The sequence below is a fragment of the Elgaria multicarinata genome, chromosome 6 (genome assembly GCF_023053635.1).
Source record: "Elgaria multicarinata webbii isolate HBS135686 ecotype San Diego chromosome 6, rElgMul1.1.pri, whole genome shotgun sequence".
Lineage (NCBI taxonomy): Eukaryota > Metazoa > Chordata > Lepidosauria > Squamata > Anguidae > Elgaria > Elgaria multicarinata.
Window position 1 is genome coordinate 4,365,824 of NC_086176.1, and position 17,288 is coordinate 4,383,111.

At 41.1% G+C, this 17,288-nt stretch overlaps 1 protein-coding gene across 1 annotated transcript in view; it reads left to right on the forward strand.

The window, feature by feature from the left end:
* The window catches only part of GPR156 (G protein-coupled receptor 156), a 58,380-nt gene that overhangs the window by 27,804 nt on the left and 13,288 nt on the right, over positions 1-17,288 (forward strand). The window contains exon 8 of the mRNA XM_063128420.1: positions 1,863-2,099. Coding sequence (XP_062984490.1) covers positions 1,863-2,099 — 237 coding nt within the window. The remainder of the gene's footprint in view (positions 1-1,862; positions 2,100-17,288) is intronic.

A 17,288-nucleotide genomic window follows, 5' to 3' on the forward strand; every position in this document is an offset into this window, starting at 1 on the left:
TTCTTTGAACAAGTTCATATCTCTAGGGCCCGATGAACTGCATCCTACAGTAATGGAGGAACTAGCAGAAGAACTCTCAGAACCACTGTCATCATCTTTGCAAAATCATGGACTACGGATGAAGTGCCAGACGAGTGGAGAAGAGCTAATGTTGTGCTTATCTTCAAAAAGCTGGGAACTCCAGACCAGTTAGTCTGACATCCACCTCTGGGAAAATTTTGGAGCAGATTAGAAAGAAGTCAATCTATAATCACCTTGAAAACAATGTAGTGATTACTAGAAGCTAGCATGGATTTGTCAAGAACAAATCTTGCGAGACTAATTTGATCTCGTTCTTTGATTGTGTAACCTCCCTTGTGGACTGTGGGAGTGTTGTGGACATAATATATCATGACTTCAGCAAAGCTTTGACAAAGTACCCAATGACATTCTTATCAGTAAATTAGCTGCAAGTGGGCTAGATCTGTGGATGCTTCACCTCTGCTGAGCTCCAGGTGCCCAACTGCCCACCAAAACTGCAACAGGAAAGGTGGATCCTCAATTGGCTGCAGAATCAGACTCAAAGAATGCTTATTAATGGTACCTTCTCAAACTGGGGGAGGTAACAAGTGGGGTACCGCAGGGCTCAGTCCTGGGCCTAGTGCTCTTCAACATTTTTATTAATGATTTGGACGAGGAGGTGCAGGGAACACTTATCAAATTTGCAGATGACACAAAATTGGGTAGGATAGAAAGACAGAAACAAACTTCAAAGTGATCTTGATGGGCTGGAGTGCTCGGCAGAAAACAAAGAATGAAATTTAACAGGGATAAATGCCAAGTGCTACACCTAGGAAAAAGAAACCAAATGCACAGTTACAAGATGGGGGATACTTGGCTCAGCAATATTACAAGCGAGAATGATCTTGGGATTGTTGTAGATCACAAGCTGAATATGAGCCAACAGTGTGATGTGGCAGCAAAAAAAGCAAATGATATTTTGGGCTTCCAAATCATGTGAGGTACTGGTTCTTCTCTATTCAGCACTGGTTAGGCCTCATCTTGAGTATTGTGTCCAGTTCCTATGATCCAAACAATGTGTTTGATACGCAGTTTACTGTACTTTTTCCAGCATAGGCCAGTAGAAATTGCTGTGTATATATACCTAAACAAAATAAACCTCTGGGCAGCTTCATAATTTATACCTTGTTTGAATTTCAATACGATAATTTCTGTAGATAAAATTTAATACCCAAACAAAAACCATTTGCTGCAAATTCCAGAAAAATCAAATCTTGATTACATAAGCAACAAACCTCTCTTTAAAGATTTGGATTGATAAAGGTGTTGTATTCCATATCTGTTTGTTTTTTCAAATATATTTTAAACTGTATTAATTTAATTAATTGTAGCTCCTGAGGAAGGATTACAACTAATCCGAAACATTGAGCATTTTGCATATGGACAAGAATTATTAAAGATTTTAACTAAACTCAACAGCACCAAAGCTAGTCTCTCATTCTTCATCAAGTTACAGGAAGCCAGATTTCGGCTGGACATCAGGAAAAAATTCCTGACTGGTAGAGCAGTACAACAATGGAACCAGTTACCTAGGGAGGTGGTGGGCTCTCCCACACTAGCGGCATTCAAGAGGCAGCTGGACAACCATCTGTCAGGGATGCTTTAGGGTGGATTCCTGCATTGAGCAGGGGGCTGGACTCGATGGCCTTATAGGCCCCTTCCAACTCTACTATTCTATGATACTTTGAATATAACTAGATTAACAAGGGGAAGGTTAAATGTAAGAGTTTCCATGTTCTGGGAAATGTTAAAACTCCTTCTCTTGAATTAACCATTTTATATCTGTGTTATTTTGACCCCAGGGCATCCTGTTGATGTATGGGGCCTACCTTGCTGGTCTGACATATGATCTCAGCTGTCCACCAGTCAATCAGTCCCTGACCCTCATCGTGGGGATAGCCGTTATTTTTCTCTCTACTGGAATTATGCTGGTTGTAAATCGTTTTTTCCACTTGTGGCACAACCTGGTCTTTGGTTTTATCTCAGGAGGAATCTTTTTTTGTGCATCTACAATAAACTGTTTAATCTTCATTCCACAGGTAAGAAACCAGGTGAGAGGGAGAAGTATCACAAATAATAATCTTGCACAAACACATGAAGAAAGGGATAGTTGAGGTGCTGTCAGTAAGCTATGATGTTCAGTCTCATCAGCAAGATAACCTAGTCTCCAATATGCAGGCAGCAGAAGCCCTGTGTGCTTATTTATCTGGAGCTTCTTTTGGGCTGGCTGCTGTAGAAATGCTTCATTACAGAATGTACAAGAGCGCCTCCCCTCACAACAAAATGGTGCAGCACATTCCTAGTTCCTAAAAGGGGCACTTCCATTCTGTGCGCCATTCAGCCTTAAACAGGAACTTGTAGCATTATTATTATTATTATTATTATTATTATTATTATTATTATTCCAAAACAGTGCAAAGCAATCTAAATAACAAACAAGGCAAATATAATTATACAAATCATCATATTATGCCTAGCAAAGAAGAATGTCATCATTTAACAAATCACAAAAGACTCCACCTCTTAATAAACCTATCTGTTGCCTCTCTTCTCTTGTTCTAAGTTGGTGTGTTTAGCCTCATGTGTACCAGATCTTACTTTTTCATACACCAATACTCAACTAATGGAGAATTAATCTTTTTCCAGTATGCTGCAGTTAGGACATGTGCTACCATTTCAATAATATGAGAACCCACTATGGATATATATATATATATATATATATATATATATATATATATATATCCCCAGAACTAACACCCAAAATTTCCTAGGACATGTCCAAAATATAAGAAAAATGTTAGCCTGACTTTATCTGCATTTCTTCATCAGCTGACACGTAAATTTTGCTCAATTTAGAAGAAGGATGGAGAACTTTAGACCTGGGGACAAATCCAACCGCAAAGCTTCCCCAAACAGCCACAACAACTCCCCAACCACCAATCATTGGGTGGAAACAAAAAGAGCCCATGGGCACCTTAAAGTCCAACAGTATTTTGTTATTAAGGCATGAGCTTTCTTGGGCTAAACCCACTTCCTCAGAGGCAGGTGGTTTCCTGGCTTTTGTGCAGTTTTGCCCCATTCTAAAAGGCTGAAATACCCCCTCCTAAGGCTCAGTGACTGGCAGGAAGAGCTTCAAGTTACCATGGGAACCTACTTTTTGAGGGGGGTATTATTATTATTTATTTATTGTCCTATTCTATAAAAATATTCTATACACTATTCTGGGATTCCCCCCCACACACACACCTCAATATTAAAAACCTTTTAATGCCTTGTAAAATACACTGTTGTTGTTGTTGTTGTTTAAAAAAACAGGTGATAGATACCCTCCTAAAAATTACCCGTCAGAGGCAATTGGTGGATTTAGTAAGGTGAACCCTTAATACAGTACACCAACGTTATTTAAAAAGGAAAAAGAAACCTTCCTAGGCCATAGCTAGACCTAAGGCTTATCCCTGGATCGTCCAGGGGTCAAGCCTGTTCATCTAGGTGACACACAGGGGATCCAGTGCTCAGGCAGGGGCGAACCCTGGATGATCCCAGGATAAACCTTAGGTGTAGCTGTGGCCCTAGACACTTTTAAGCCTTTTGTCAAAATAGAATGATCTTTCTTGAAAGTACCTTCTACTAAAACTCAATGTAGTGAGCAAATTTCTCAATCTGTTCTCTCAGTTGTACACCAATTCCCAGCAAAAGGGATGACCAAATGGGCTTGGTTGGGGGGTGGGGGGCTTCAAGCTCAGCTGACGAACAAAGCAATGTCTGCTTTCTCCCTTGCCTTTTGTATTAGCAATTGAAGTTCTAGCTTGGCCAGAGCCCGTCCATTTAAACAGGGAGTATATTTCAGGCCAGACCTAGCTTCAGTTATCCATGCACTAGTGATGTCCTGGCTGGACTACTGTAATGCACTGTATTTGTGGCTCCGTTTAAGGACAGTCTAGAAACTTCAGCTTGTGCAGAATGTGGCCAGCCAAGTGTTGGTGGGAACAAGGCAATGCAATCATACGACATCTGTACTGTGCTGCACTGGTTACCGTTGTGTTTCCAAGCCCAATTTAAAGTGCTTTTTTTTTTTTTTTACCTTTAAAGCAGTTTAAGTTCAGCCAGAGAGGCCTTTCTCATTTGCCCACTTGTGAGAGCAGTTTGGTACGCAATTACACCAGAGGGGGCCTTTTCCGCAATGACCCCACCTCTCCAGACTGGGTTGCCGTCAGTGGTCTCACAGGTTCCATCACTGTAGACTTTTAAGAAGGCCCTGAAAACCTTCCCCTGATTATGTTTTAGCAGACTGGGTTGTGGCTCTGGTTGTTTGTTGTATGTTTTATCTTATGCTAGTGTTTGTAGTAGAATCATAGAATCATAGAATAGCAGAGTTGGAAGGGGCCTACAAGGCCATCGAGTCCAACCCCCTGCTCAATGCAGGAATCCACCCTAAAGCATCCCTGACAGGTGCTTGTCCAGCTGCCTCTTGAAGGCCTCTAGTGTGGGAGAGCCCACAACCTCCCTAGGTAACTGATTCCATTGTTGTACTGCTCTAACAGTCAGGAAGTTTTTCCTGATGTCCAGCTGGAATCTAGCATCCTTTAACTTGAGCCCGATATTCAGTGTCCTGCACTCTGGGAGGATTGAGAAGAGATCCTGGCCCTCCTCTGTGTGACAACCTTTTAAGTATTTGAAGACTGCTATCATGTCTCCCCTCAATCTTCTCTTCTCCAGGCTAAACATGCCCAGTTCTTTCAGTCTCTCTTCATAGGGCTTTGTTTCCAGACCCCTGATCAACCTGGTTGCCCTCCTCTGGACACGCTCTAGCTTGTCTGCGTCCTTCTTAAATTGTGGAGCCCAGAACTGGAGGCAATATTCTAGATGAGGCCTAACCAGGGCCGAATAGAGAGGAACCAGTACCTCCCGTGATTTGGAAGCTATACTTCTATTAATGCAGTCCAAAATAGCATTGGCCTTTCTTGCAGCCATATCGCACTGTTGGCTCATATTCAGCTTGCGATCTACAACAATTCTAAGATCCTTCTCGTTTGTAGTATTGCTGAGCCAAGTATCCCCCATCTTGTAACTGTGCATTTGGTTTCTATTTCCTAAATGTAGAACTTGGCATTTATCCCTATTAAATTTCATCCTGTTGTTTTCAGCCCAGCACTCCAGCCTATCATGATCACTTTGAAGTTTGTTTCTGTCTTCCAGGGTATTAGCTATCCCACCCAATTTTGTGTCATCTGCAAATTTGATCAGAGTTCCCTGCACCTCCTCGTCCAAATCATTAATAAAAATGTTGAAGAGCACTGGGCCCAGGACTGAGCCCTGCGGTACCCCACTCGTTGCCTCTCCCCAGTTTGAGAAGGTTCCATTGATAAGTACTCTTTGAGTCCGATTCTGTAGCCAACTGTGAATCCACCTAATAGTTGTTCCATCTAGCCCACTTTTAGCTTGTTTGTTAATCAGAATGTCATGTGGTACTTTGTCAAAAGCTTTGCTGAAGTCAAGATATATGACGTCCACAGCGTTCCCACAGTCCACAAGGGAGGTTACCTTATCAAAAAATGAGATCAAATTTGTCTGACAGGACTTATTCTTGACAAATCCATGTTGGCTTCTAGTGATCACCGCATTGATTTCAAGGTGTTTACAGATTGACTTCTTTATAATCTGCTCCAGAATTTTCCCAGGGATGGATGTCAGACTGACTGGTCTGTAGTTCCCAGGTTCCTCCTTTTTGCCCTTTTTGAAGATAGGGACAACGTTAGCCGGCACCTCACCCGTCTTCCATGATTTTGCAAAATAATAGACAACAGTTCTTTCTTCCACTAGCTCCTTCATTACTCTAGGATGCAGTTCATCGGGCCCTGGAGATTTGAACTCATTCAAGGGAATTAGGTGTTCTTTGACCATTTGTTTATCAATCTCAAACTGTAATCCTGCCCCCTCAACTTCTGCTTCACTTTTTCCAGGGGAGTCATAGACCCGCTTTTGGGAGAAGACTGAGGCAAAGTAGGAATTGAGCACTTCAGCCTTTTCTTTGTCATCTGTTATCAATTTGCCATCCTCATTAAGCAGTTGAACCACCATTTCTTTCCTCTGTCTTTTACTACTCACATATCTGAAGAAAGCCTTTTTATTGCTTTTAGCATCCCTCGCTAATCTCAGCTCATTCACAGCTTTAGCCTTCCTGACGCCATTTCGGCACTTCTGCGCCACTTGTCTGTACTCTTCTTTTGTAACCTGGCCTTCCTTCCACTTCCTATATGTATCCCTTTTTGTTTTCAGGTCATCTCTAAGCTTTTTGTGGAGCCACATTGGTTTCCTCTGTTGTCTTCTATCTTTTCTCCTTGTTGGAATTGTTTGTAACTGTGCCTTTAAAATTTCCTTTTTTAAATACTCCCACCCATCCTGCACTCTTTTCTCATTAGGCTCATTTGCCATGGGACCTTACTTATCATAGTTCTGAGTTTATTAAAATCAGCTTTCCTAAAATCCAGAGTACGTGTATGGCTACACTCAACTTTTGTCTCCTTCATAATCAAGAATTCAAGTATGATGTGGTCACTTTCCCCCAGACTTCCCGTAACTGCCACTTTATCCACTAAGTCATCCCTATTGGTCAATATCAAGTCAAGGATTGCCGATCCTCTAGTTCCTTCCTCTACTTTCTGTAGGAGAAAGTTATCACCCACAAATGTCAGGAATTTCTTCGAAGGGCCACTTTTGGCAGTATTGGTCTCCCAACAGATATCAGGGTAATTGAAGCCCCCCATCACTATTACATCACACTTCCTTCAAACACTGGCAATCTGTTTCTCAAAAGTTTCATCCTCGTCTTCTCCTTGATTGGGTGGCCCGTAGTAGACTCCGATTATCATGTTCTTTTTATTCCTTGCCCCATTTATTTTAATCCAGATGCTCTCGATGGGGCTCCCAGTCTGATCCGCCTGTATTTCTGTGCAGGGATAGGTATTTTTAACATATAGTGCAACTCCACCTCCCTTTCTATTTCTTCTGTTCTTTTTGAACAAGTTATATCCTTCAATTGCTATATTCCAGTCATGGGAGTCATCCCACCAAGTTTCAGTTATACCTATCAAGTCGTATTTGCCTTCATGTAATAAGAGTTCAAGTTCGTTCTGTTTGTTTCCCATGCTCTGGGCATTAGTATATAGACATCGAAGACCATGTGTTTTATAGTCTGGCTTTGTTCCTACATTGTTGCGGACACTATTTTGGGGCACTATTGGAGCTGTTCTCTGTACTGTGGTGCCTTGGCCTTCAACCATTGTTGCCTCGAGGTTTACGTCTCCCACCCCCGTAAGATTCAGTTTAAAGCCCTCCTGATCAAGTTCTTCATGCTGTGGCCGAACACATTCTTTCCAGCCCTTGTGAGGTGCAACCCATCCCTTGCCAGCAGTCCGTGTTCCAAGTAACGTAGCCCATGGTCCCAGAATCCAAAATTCTCACGTCGGCACCACCTTCGTAGCCAGTCGTTCATCCGGAGTATTTTTCTTTCCCTTTCTAATCCTCTTCCAAGAACTGGGAGGATGGATGAGAAAACTACCTGGGCCCCAAAGTTCTTCAGTTTCCTTCCCAGAGCTTCATAGTCTGAAATGATTTCTTCGTAGCTCTGCTTGGCGACATCATTTGTTCCCACAAATGATAGAAGAATGTTTGCTGCTGTCTTTATTGGGTTTTTACTGCTTTTAATACTGCATTGGGGTTTTTTTTAATGAGTTTTAATGTTGTATGCTGCCTTACAAGGGCTCCTGCCCTTAAAGGCAGCCAGGAAATATTTTTTAAATAAATAAATAAAGTTTGAATAACCACTGTGAGCTGCATTCAGTTATACACTCAAGACAAATTCCTAGCCTCAGAATTCTTTAAGTTTAACTATAATTTTTTTTCACTTGTTGGTAGATCTCAGGGTTCTCATAAAAAACAAAGTCTGCCTACCACAGGACTAAATGACCTTCGAGATCCCTTCCAACTTCATAGTACCATTAAATGAAATTTCAGCATATCATATAGTCCAGTATCCCACCAGTATCCCTGATGCTAAAACATCAGCAACACCATTTCCCTTTTGAGCCACTGCCCCCAAAATCCACGGGGTTTTAACATTTAACATTTAACAAACCCTTCAAGCAAACTTACACAGCTGTCAGAGTTGGTCACTCCATCTGAGTGAGGGCACTCCTTCTGGAATCCCGTTGTCTGGATAGTGCAATGGCATGAATGGAAGTGGAGAATGTCACCCCAAATTGAAAACTCTGTGTGTGTGTGTGTGTGTGTGTGTGTGTGTGTGTGAGAGAGAGAGAGAGAGAGAGAGAGAGAGAGAGAGAGAGAGAGAGAGAGAGCGCAAGCAAGCAGTCTATCTAGTTGTATAGTGGAGACCAGGAACGCAGTAGAAGCCGGTTTTTTTAGTTGCAGGCAACCAGTTACGGCTCTCCTACCTTTCTCCAATAAATGGTACATCTGCTGCCAAGTGCCTGACTTGCTATTGACTTCCCCCTTTCTGTCCACTTCTGGCAATTTGAGTAGTCTATAAGCTCCATTACACCAGCAGTTTAACGCACGCTCACCACGTCTGGTATCTGGTATTGCAGCACGGGACTCACATGACATCATCCCTGTCCTGCACCCATCTCGCCTCTTTTCCTCCATTTTGCATATTATTTTGGTGTAGGGAAACTCTGGATTATTTTCCCCAAGTGGATTTTATGAGCCCTTAAGCCTCTGTGTATTGCTGTCCTCTCGCTTTTTCCTTTGTTGGGGGCATGTGCTTTGAATGGAGTCTTGCTGATGAAGGTGGGGCGGGACGGTTCTCCTCCAGCACACCATGTTGAAATAATGGACTTGAGCTTAGTTGGTTGACTGGACTTTTTACTGTTCCAACACCACCCTCATTGCCTGCAGAAACAGAGCCCAGCTGATGAAATGTAAGTCTGTAAATCACTAGACAACAAAGCCAGAGCGAGGGTGGGGAGCCCACATCCCTGAGGACCCCAGCAGATCTCTATTTTTATGCACAGCTGTGCATTATCAAAGAAAAGGAAAACAGATCCTCCACAAATGCAAAGGTGGAATTTCACATTGGTGGAGTATCAGGAGAATGGTTTGAGGGGGGGAATTTCTAAAAATCAAGGCATGAATGGATCTGATTCAAACTTGGCATGGCTAAAGCCCTCTTTAAAAGCTATCACTGTGCCAGTTTCATCTCTTTATCTTTAAACATTATGCAGGTGTAAGCATTTTGGTTAGCCACAGATGTCAATATCAAAGCTACTCCTCAGCCTCTTCCAAATATGGAGATGTTCAATTAAGAAACACACACACACACACACACACCATTAATACCTGAAAAACTGTTGGATAATTTTAGAGACATTAGAAGCTCCAACTGGACGCAGTAATTGTACAGTTTCAGGCTGCCATACTATTGTATTAGCCCAGAAATAAAAACATATTAAATTTTTAAAAAATTAACTGCAGGGAGAAGGCGAATTTAGAGGGTTGGGCAGGAGATTTTGCCAGCATATTAGTGATACAGGTGAAAAGATACATGAGCTGAAATAGCACAACAATGCACAAATGTGAAAGTGCCCAGCACTAACCTCGCTAAGGAAATGGAGGGGGAGAGCACGGACTCAAACTGGGGGGAAATGTAGGTGTGAGGGAGCTCTTTGAATTGAAGACTACCAAGGTGCCTACAGACTTTCTGGGGCAGATCTTTTGGAAATAGGGACAACATTTGCCCCCCTCCTAGTGTTGTTGTTGATTATTCATTCAGTCGTTTCCGACTCTTCGTGACTTCATGGACCAGCCCACGCCAGAGCTTTCTGTCGGTCGTTGCCACCCCTAGCTCCCCCAAGGTCAAGTCTGTCACCTCCAGTACTTCACCCTTTCTCCAGAATTTCTCAAAGATAATAGATAAGGCAGAGGTCCCCAACATAGGTGTGCACAGCACAATTCATTTGGTTATGCACCCAGGTAAAAAAATTTTGAAGGCCAAGATTTATTGACTACTCAATCATAAAGGACATTATTTTTATTCATTTATTTATTAAACACTGTACTTCCTGATGCCCTACTCTGCGTTCAGCTTGCCAGACCACAGGAGGGCCATTGGGGGAATGAGAGATGCTCCTCAAGCCCCAGCATTGATGGGGCTTTATAGTGATACTGGCTAGAGGAGGGGCTTATGAGGTGATATGAGCCTTCAGGGGCCCTCCTCCTGGCCTCTTCGAAGTGTGGCTTGCAGCAGAAAGGCTTCTGGCAGAACGATTCCTTTTCACTCCTGCTGCTGGGTGCAATGGCATGCTGTGAGGGCCGGTAGCAACAGAACATCCAGGGGCAGCTGGAGGACTGGTCCTGGTGCATCTGGATCCCTACTCAATGGCCCCCTGGTGCTTAGTGCTTGAGACATGAGGGTGTGCCTGAGCACACCCCTTGCGCACACCTATGGTCCCCAACCTTTTTGGACCTGTGAGAACATTTGAGAATTTCAAAAACTGCTGTGGCCTAATAATTGAATCAGCGCTTTAGGGCCTATCTGTTGCATCTATGGATCTTAGGCTGCACCTTATTCACTAAAAACTTTTTTTCATGTCTATTAGACCCCCACAATGTCTCTTTAATAAGAGATTGTCTAATTCAGCTTATTACTGATACTACAATACAGATAATGCTTCTTTTAAACTATTTTATTTATATATTTATTTATTTACAATATTCATATACCACTCCATATCTAAAACAGATTCTGGAGGAATAAAACAGGAAAAAGAAAGAAGATTAAAAACAGCAAATTAAAACTGTTCAATTTAAAACCAAGGGCCAATAAAATCAGTGGCTAATCAGTTGAGGAAGGCTTCCTGGAATAGAGCTGTTTTCAGAATCCTCCAGAAGGCTAGTGTTGGCCTCCAGGGGCAGGGAGTTCCAAAGAAAAGGGGCCACCACACTAAAGGGTATCCTCCTAGTGGACCATAGGATAGTACCGTTGGGAGGGACCTATAAGGCCAAGGAGTCCAACTCCCTGCTCATCGCAGGACTCTACCTTAAAGCATCCCTGACAGGTGGTTGTCCAGCTGCATCTTGAATGCCTCTAGTGTGGGAGAGACCACACCCTCCCTAGGAAACCGGTTCCATTGTCGTACTGCTCTAACAGCCAGGAAGTTTTTCCTGATGTCCAACCAGAATCTGGGTTCCTGTAACTTCAGCCCATCATTCCATGTTCTGCACTCTGGGATGATCAAGAAGAGATGCTGGCCTTTTCAACTATTTGAAGAGTGCTATCATGTGTCCACCTCAATCTTCTCTTCTCCAGGCTAAACATGCCCAGTTCTTTCAGTCTCTCTTCACAGGGCTTTGTTTCCAGACCCCTGATCATCCTGGTTGCCCTCCTCTGAACATGCTCCAGCTTGTCTGCGTCCTTCTTGAAGTGCGGTGCCCAGAACTGGACACAATACTCAAGATGAGGCCTAACCAATGCTGAATAGAGGGGAACCAGTACCTCGTGTGATTTGGAAGCTATATGTCTATTAATGCATCCCAAAATAGCATTTGGCTTTCTTGCAGCCATATCGCACTGTTGGCTCATATTCAGCTTGTGATCTACAACAATTCCAAGATCCTTCTCGTTTGTAGTATTGCTGAGCCAAGTATCCCCCATCTTGTAACTGTGCATTTGGTTTCTATTTCCTAAATGTAGAACTTGGCATTTATCCCTATGAAATTTCATCCTGTTGTTTTCAGCCCAGCACTCCAGCCTATCAAGATCACTTTGAAGTTTGTTTCTGTCTTCCAGGTTATTAGCTATCCCACCCAATTTTGTGTCATCTGCAAATTTGATAAGCGTCAGAGGTCAATTGGGTCAAAGGTCCATGTAGAACCATCAGGAGCATGCCCTCCAATGACCTCCGTGATCGGGCAGGTTGGTAAGGGAGAAGGTGCTCTGTCAGTTATCCTGGTCTCAAGTTTTGGCAATATCCAGTAATTGCTTCTTTTTGAGAGGAGGTAGTTACACAGATAAATTTTGTACCAGAAGACTTTGATATTTACTGATGTACACACTCTTTAAAAGTATTTCCCCACTTCATGTAAATTAACAAATGGTCAGCGTAAATGGATTCTCTGCACCTTTTTGACAGCACAAAAAAATCTGATATTACAACATTGGAAGGATAAACACTCATCTCCTATAATGCAATGGATTGAGGACCTTACAACACTTTCAATATTTCAAATGTGGAAAGCATTTGGGGGGTGTCTTGGCCTTGAATGGGCAGTTCAGACACATTCACTTTACAAAAGCCCTGTTCCTTGTGGAGATGAAAACTGCTAGAACTAGTTTGTTGATATGGAAAAACACAGCTGCCTGGAATTTTTGGACTCTTCTTGGGTTTGGACTCTTCTTTGGGTCTTCTAGGGGCTGCCTGTACTTCAGAATTTACCACTGCACCCTATACATTGTCTGGAAAGATGGAAGCAGCTCCTATACACACACACAAACACATACACACACACATTTTTATACTGCCCAATAGCTGAGGCTTTCTGGGTAGTTCACAATTAAAACCAGAAAATACAACAAGTCAGAAAATAATGTAAAGCTTTTAAAGTTAAAAATACCAAATAAAACCAAAATAAGTTACAGCCCAGGGAGAGCCTGTGTAAAAAGGTATGTTTTCAGGAGGCATTTAAGGGATGTCACATTTTCCATCTCCCAAACCGCACAAGGGAAAGTCTTCCAGAGGGTGGGTGCTGCTACTTATATGAGCCATCTTTGGGGATCCTTCTGAATCTATAGTCAGAGTAGGTGAGTGTGTGTGTGTGTGGAGAGAGAGAGAGAGAGAGAGAGAGATATCAGACATTCATATAAAGACAACTTTCAGACAGGAGAAAATAGCATTTCCTTACCATGGCTCTAGTTCCTGCTTTTCTTTTGCATTTGAAATGAGCTGAAATTACACAGTGAAGAGAGCAGCGACCACATGGCTTGTACAGCTCAGTGCTGTTCAATGGGACAGCGCTCTCTAGCATAAAATCCCAACAAATACCGACATATCTCAGAAGAGTTCTGTGGCTTATTTTTTATCACTAAAACTGGGAAATAGAGCGGTGTTGTAGGAAATACACCGATACATACAAGTTAATCATTGGGTCATTCTGTGCAACCGCAAACAAAGTCTATTGCTTCTTGGTTGTTTGCTAAGGTTATATATGTAACTGATCAAGAGGTGGATCTCTCATTCTCTCTTACTGTCAATGATGTTACGCTTACTCCGGTCAAGGAAGCTCGTAGCCTTGGCTTTATATTTGACTCCTCGCTCTCCTTTATTCCTCATATTGAGGCAGTAGCTAAATCTTGTCGATTTTTCCTGTATAATATTGCCAGGATTCGATCATTTTTGTCTGTCTCTTCTGCCAAGACGCTTGTTCATGCACTGGTTATTTCACGGTTGGACTACTGCAACCTTCTTCTCTCTGGCCTTCCTTCTTCTCACATCAGTCCGTTGGTTTCTGTTCACCACTCTGCCGCAAAGATCATCTTCTTGGCTCGCCGCTCTGACCGTGTTACTCCGCTTCTGAAATCTCTTCATTGGCTTCCAATTCACTTCAGAATCCAATATAAACTTCTCCTGTTGACCTTCAAAGCTTTTCACGGTCTAGCTCCTTCCTATCTCTCCTCTCTCATCTCACACTATTGCCCCGCTCGTGCTCTTCGCTCCTCTGATGCCATGTTTCTCGCCTGCCCAAGGGCCTCTACTTCCCTTGCTCAGCTCCGTCCATTTTCTTCTGCTGCCCCTTACGCCTGGAACGCTCTTCCAGAACATTTGAGAACTACAAGTTCAATCGCAGCTTTTAAAGCTCAACTAAAAACTTTTCTTTTTCCTAAAGCTTTTAAAACTTGATGTTGTGCAGACTTTATACTGTTAGTTTTACCCTACCCTGTGCCTGCTTACCCTACCCTGTGCCTGTTTGCATTCTCTTCCCCTCCTTATTGTTTTACTATGATTTTATTAGATTGTAAGCCTATGCAGCAGAGTCTTGCTATTTACTGTTTTACTCTGTACAGCACCATGTACATTGATGGTGCTATATAAATAAATAAATAAATAATAATAATAATAATAATAATAATAATAATAATAATAATAATAATAATAATAATAATAATAATGCTACTCTTGCATGGGTAGCCTAACTGACTTCTCAGAAAGGTCACACAAACACAACTTGGCTGTGCTCATGCTAATTTTTCTTAACAGTCCCCCATTTGATCCAATAAGGATTCCTCCTCATTATGGATCACTCTACTCTTGAAGTTTTTGTTGTCTTACATCGAGGGGAGTTCCTTGGGGTTCTTCTGTAGGTATACTCTGGTACCTGAGAGCAAATTGCTTTTGCATAGTTCTATTGAAGCATGAGATAAATCCTTCTCATTTCTGTATAGGAACATGCACAATTTTCTCAATATGTTGAGTGATGCGAGTGATTATTTTTCCTCATCATGAATTTTTGGACAACAATCAGTCCTATTAAAAACTCCACACAGGCCTCCTTTAGAGGCCAGTAAATAACCATGTCCTAAACGATTTTGAAGGACAGCACACCTAACCTGAGACATTTCATTCACTTCATGGAGCAGAGCTTCTGAGGTGTCGTTGGATAGTATCTCAACTACTGCTTGTAGTTTAATGAGCTTGTTAGTTAAAGTCTGGGCTCCTCAGATACCGTTCCAAGACCAAGTGATAGGTTGATATGTATCTACGATACGCTGTGCTGTCTATTCATCTCGCTTTACCTTGTCAAAAGGTAAGCTAACATAAGCTGGATGGTACATAGAGGAGATATGATTTATCACTTTGAAAGGAGAGTGTATAACTGTAATATAACAGGTACTATACCAATCTTTTGGAAGCTGTTGGTAAGCTTTTCTCCCACAAATAAAGAAATACCCTGCTTTAGCTTATTTTCCATCTTTATAAGGCCCTTTATACTTAGACATGTTTCGGGGTACTGTTTCATAATAGTATCACAGATTCCTTTGCACACCAGAATCCGAGTTTATAAGGCCTCTGATATCTTGTTACAACCTGTGCTCCACCATGACTTGTTTGCAACCACTGCTGTAGGGAAACCTAAAACAAAGGTTCCATTCTTATGCCACTAACCCATAACTGTGTTTTTTATAGTAATATAACCTGATGTTTTATTTGCAGCTCTACAGGCTATCTGTGCTAAATACCTTTTGACTTTTTCTACTTCTGGGCATCCCTGGTGAGTGATCTCTTCTCTGTGGAAGCATTACATTTTACATTCCCTATATGAGTCTGATTCCAGCCCCTAGCCAGTGAGCAACTGAAGAGAGGAGAGATATCAAAGCCCCAATCTTGGGTCTAAATACAACAGGATTTCCCCACGTCTTTTTTTTTTTTTTTTGTCTCTTTGGTCTTATTTCTTTTCTTTTTTCTTTTTTAATTATTTTTATTGATTAACAGTACATTAATACAATACTACAGTAATCACAACAACACAAGAAAAAATAATAATACATAAATTGAATAACCTTATAACATTTCTAATTTGATATTTTTACATCATTGCATAACATAAAGTGCACCCCCCACCCCGGGTTCTATTCCTGTTTCTGAAATCTTATTGATTCTTCTGGAGGTGGTTTTCCACTCCCCTTAGATAATACATATTCTAGGAACTGATTCCAAATTCCCTCAAAATCATTCATTTTTGTTATCCCTCTTCTTACTTTTATATTACATGTCAATTTATCATTTATAGCAATATCCCAAATCTCTTTATACCAATCCTCAACATGATAATCTCCTTGCACCTTCCAGTTCCTAGATATGATTAACCTTGCTGCTGTCAGCAAATTCGTTATCAGTTTTTTTGTTTCTTTATTATATTTTAAATCTCCATATAATGATAGCAATGCCACTGTAGGTGTCTCTTCAGTCTCCATTCCCACTATACCATTTATCTCTTTAAACACCATTTTCCACAGTTTTTGAACAAATACACATTCCCACCACATATGTAAATACATTCCTTTTTCTTTACATTCTCTCCAGCAATTTGCTGAATACAGCTTGTTTATTTTATTTAATCTCACCGGGGTTAGATACCACCTCCATAAAATCTTATAGTAGTTCTCTTTTATCCTCACTGACATACTTCTCAACACTCTTTTTCTCCATATTCCCTCCCAACTCTGTTGCCCTATTTGTATCTTCAAATCTGTTTCCCACACCATCTTGCCCATGTTTTCTGACTCCCCCTTCCCAACCAATATTCTATATATTTCACTCATTAAACCTTTTATCATTTTATTTTCTCCTTTCTCAATTTCTCTTTTTAAAATCATCTCCTCAAATTTCGTTAATTCTCTACACTATCCATTATCCTTTAACCATTTCTTCGTCCATTGTTCTAATTGAAAATAATTTAACCATGTTAAATTCTTCTCCTTTAATACCTCTTCTATTTCTTCTCGAGTGTTGATCCTCCTTAACCAATTTTTTAGTTTCATTATATCCTTCTCTATTAATATTTTCCCTAATTTATCTTTTAGATTCCCTGGAAATATTCCTAACATTATCACTGGTGTTATTGGAGAAATACTTGGAAGTATCTCCTTTTTATATACACACCATATTTCCCGGTGATTTTTTAGAAGGGGGTTCTAAAGGAATAGATTCCTCTATTCCTTCTAATAGAGGAAGCTATTGAGAAATTGAGAGGGGGTAAATCCCCCGGGTTAGATGGGTTGGGATCTGAATATTATAAAACATTTTAAAAAATGTTGGTACCAAAATTAATGAAATTATATAATGGAATAATAAAAGGAGAGAAGATACCACCATCGTGGGAACAATCATTAATTATATTAATTCCAAAGCCGGATAAGGACTTAACAGTCCCAGATTCTTATAGACCAATTTCATTAATAAATCAGGATGCAATTTTTTTTCCAGCTATATTGGCAAGGAGAATGAATACTTTTATAGGTAAATATATTGGGGAAGATCAGTGTGGCTTTGTGGCGGGTAGACAAATGCCTAATTTGGTTGGAAGAGTTTTAAATATGGTACAAGAGGTAAAAAAGACAAAAACAAAAGCAGGAATAATAGCGTTGGATATATTTAAGGCGTTTGATTGTGTGAGCTGGCAAACACTAAAGAGGATAATAGAAAAAATGGGGTTTG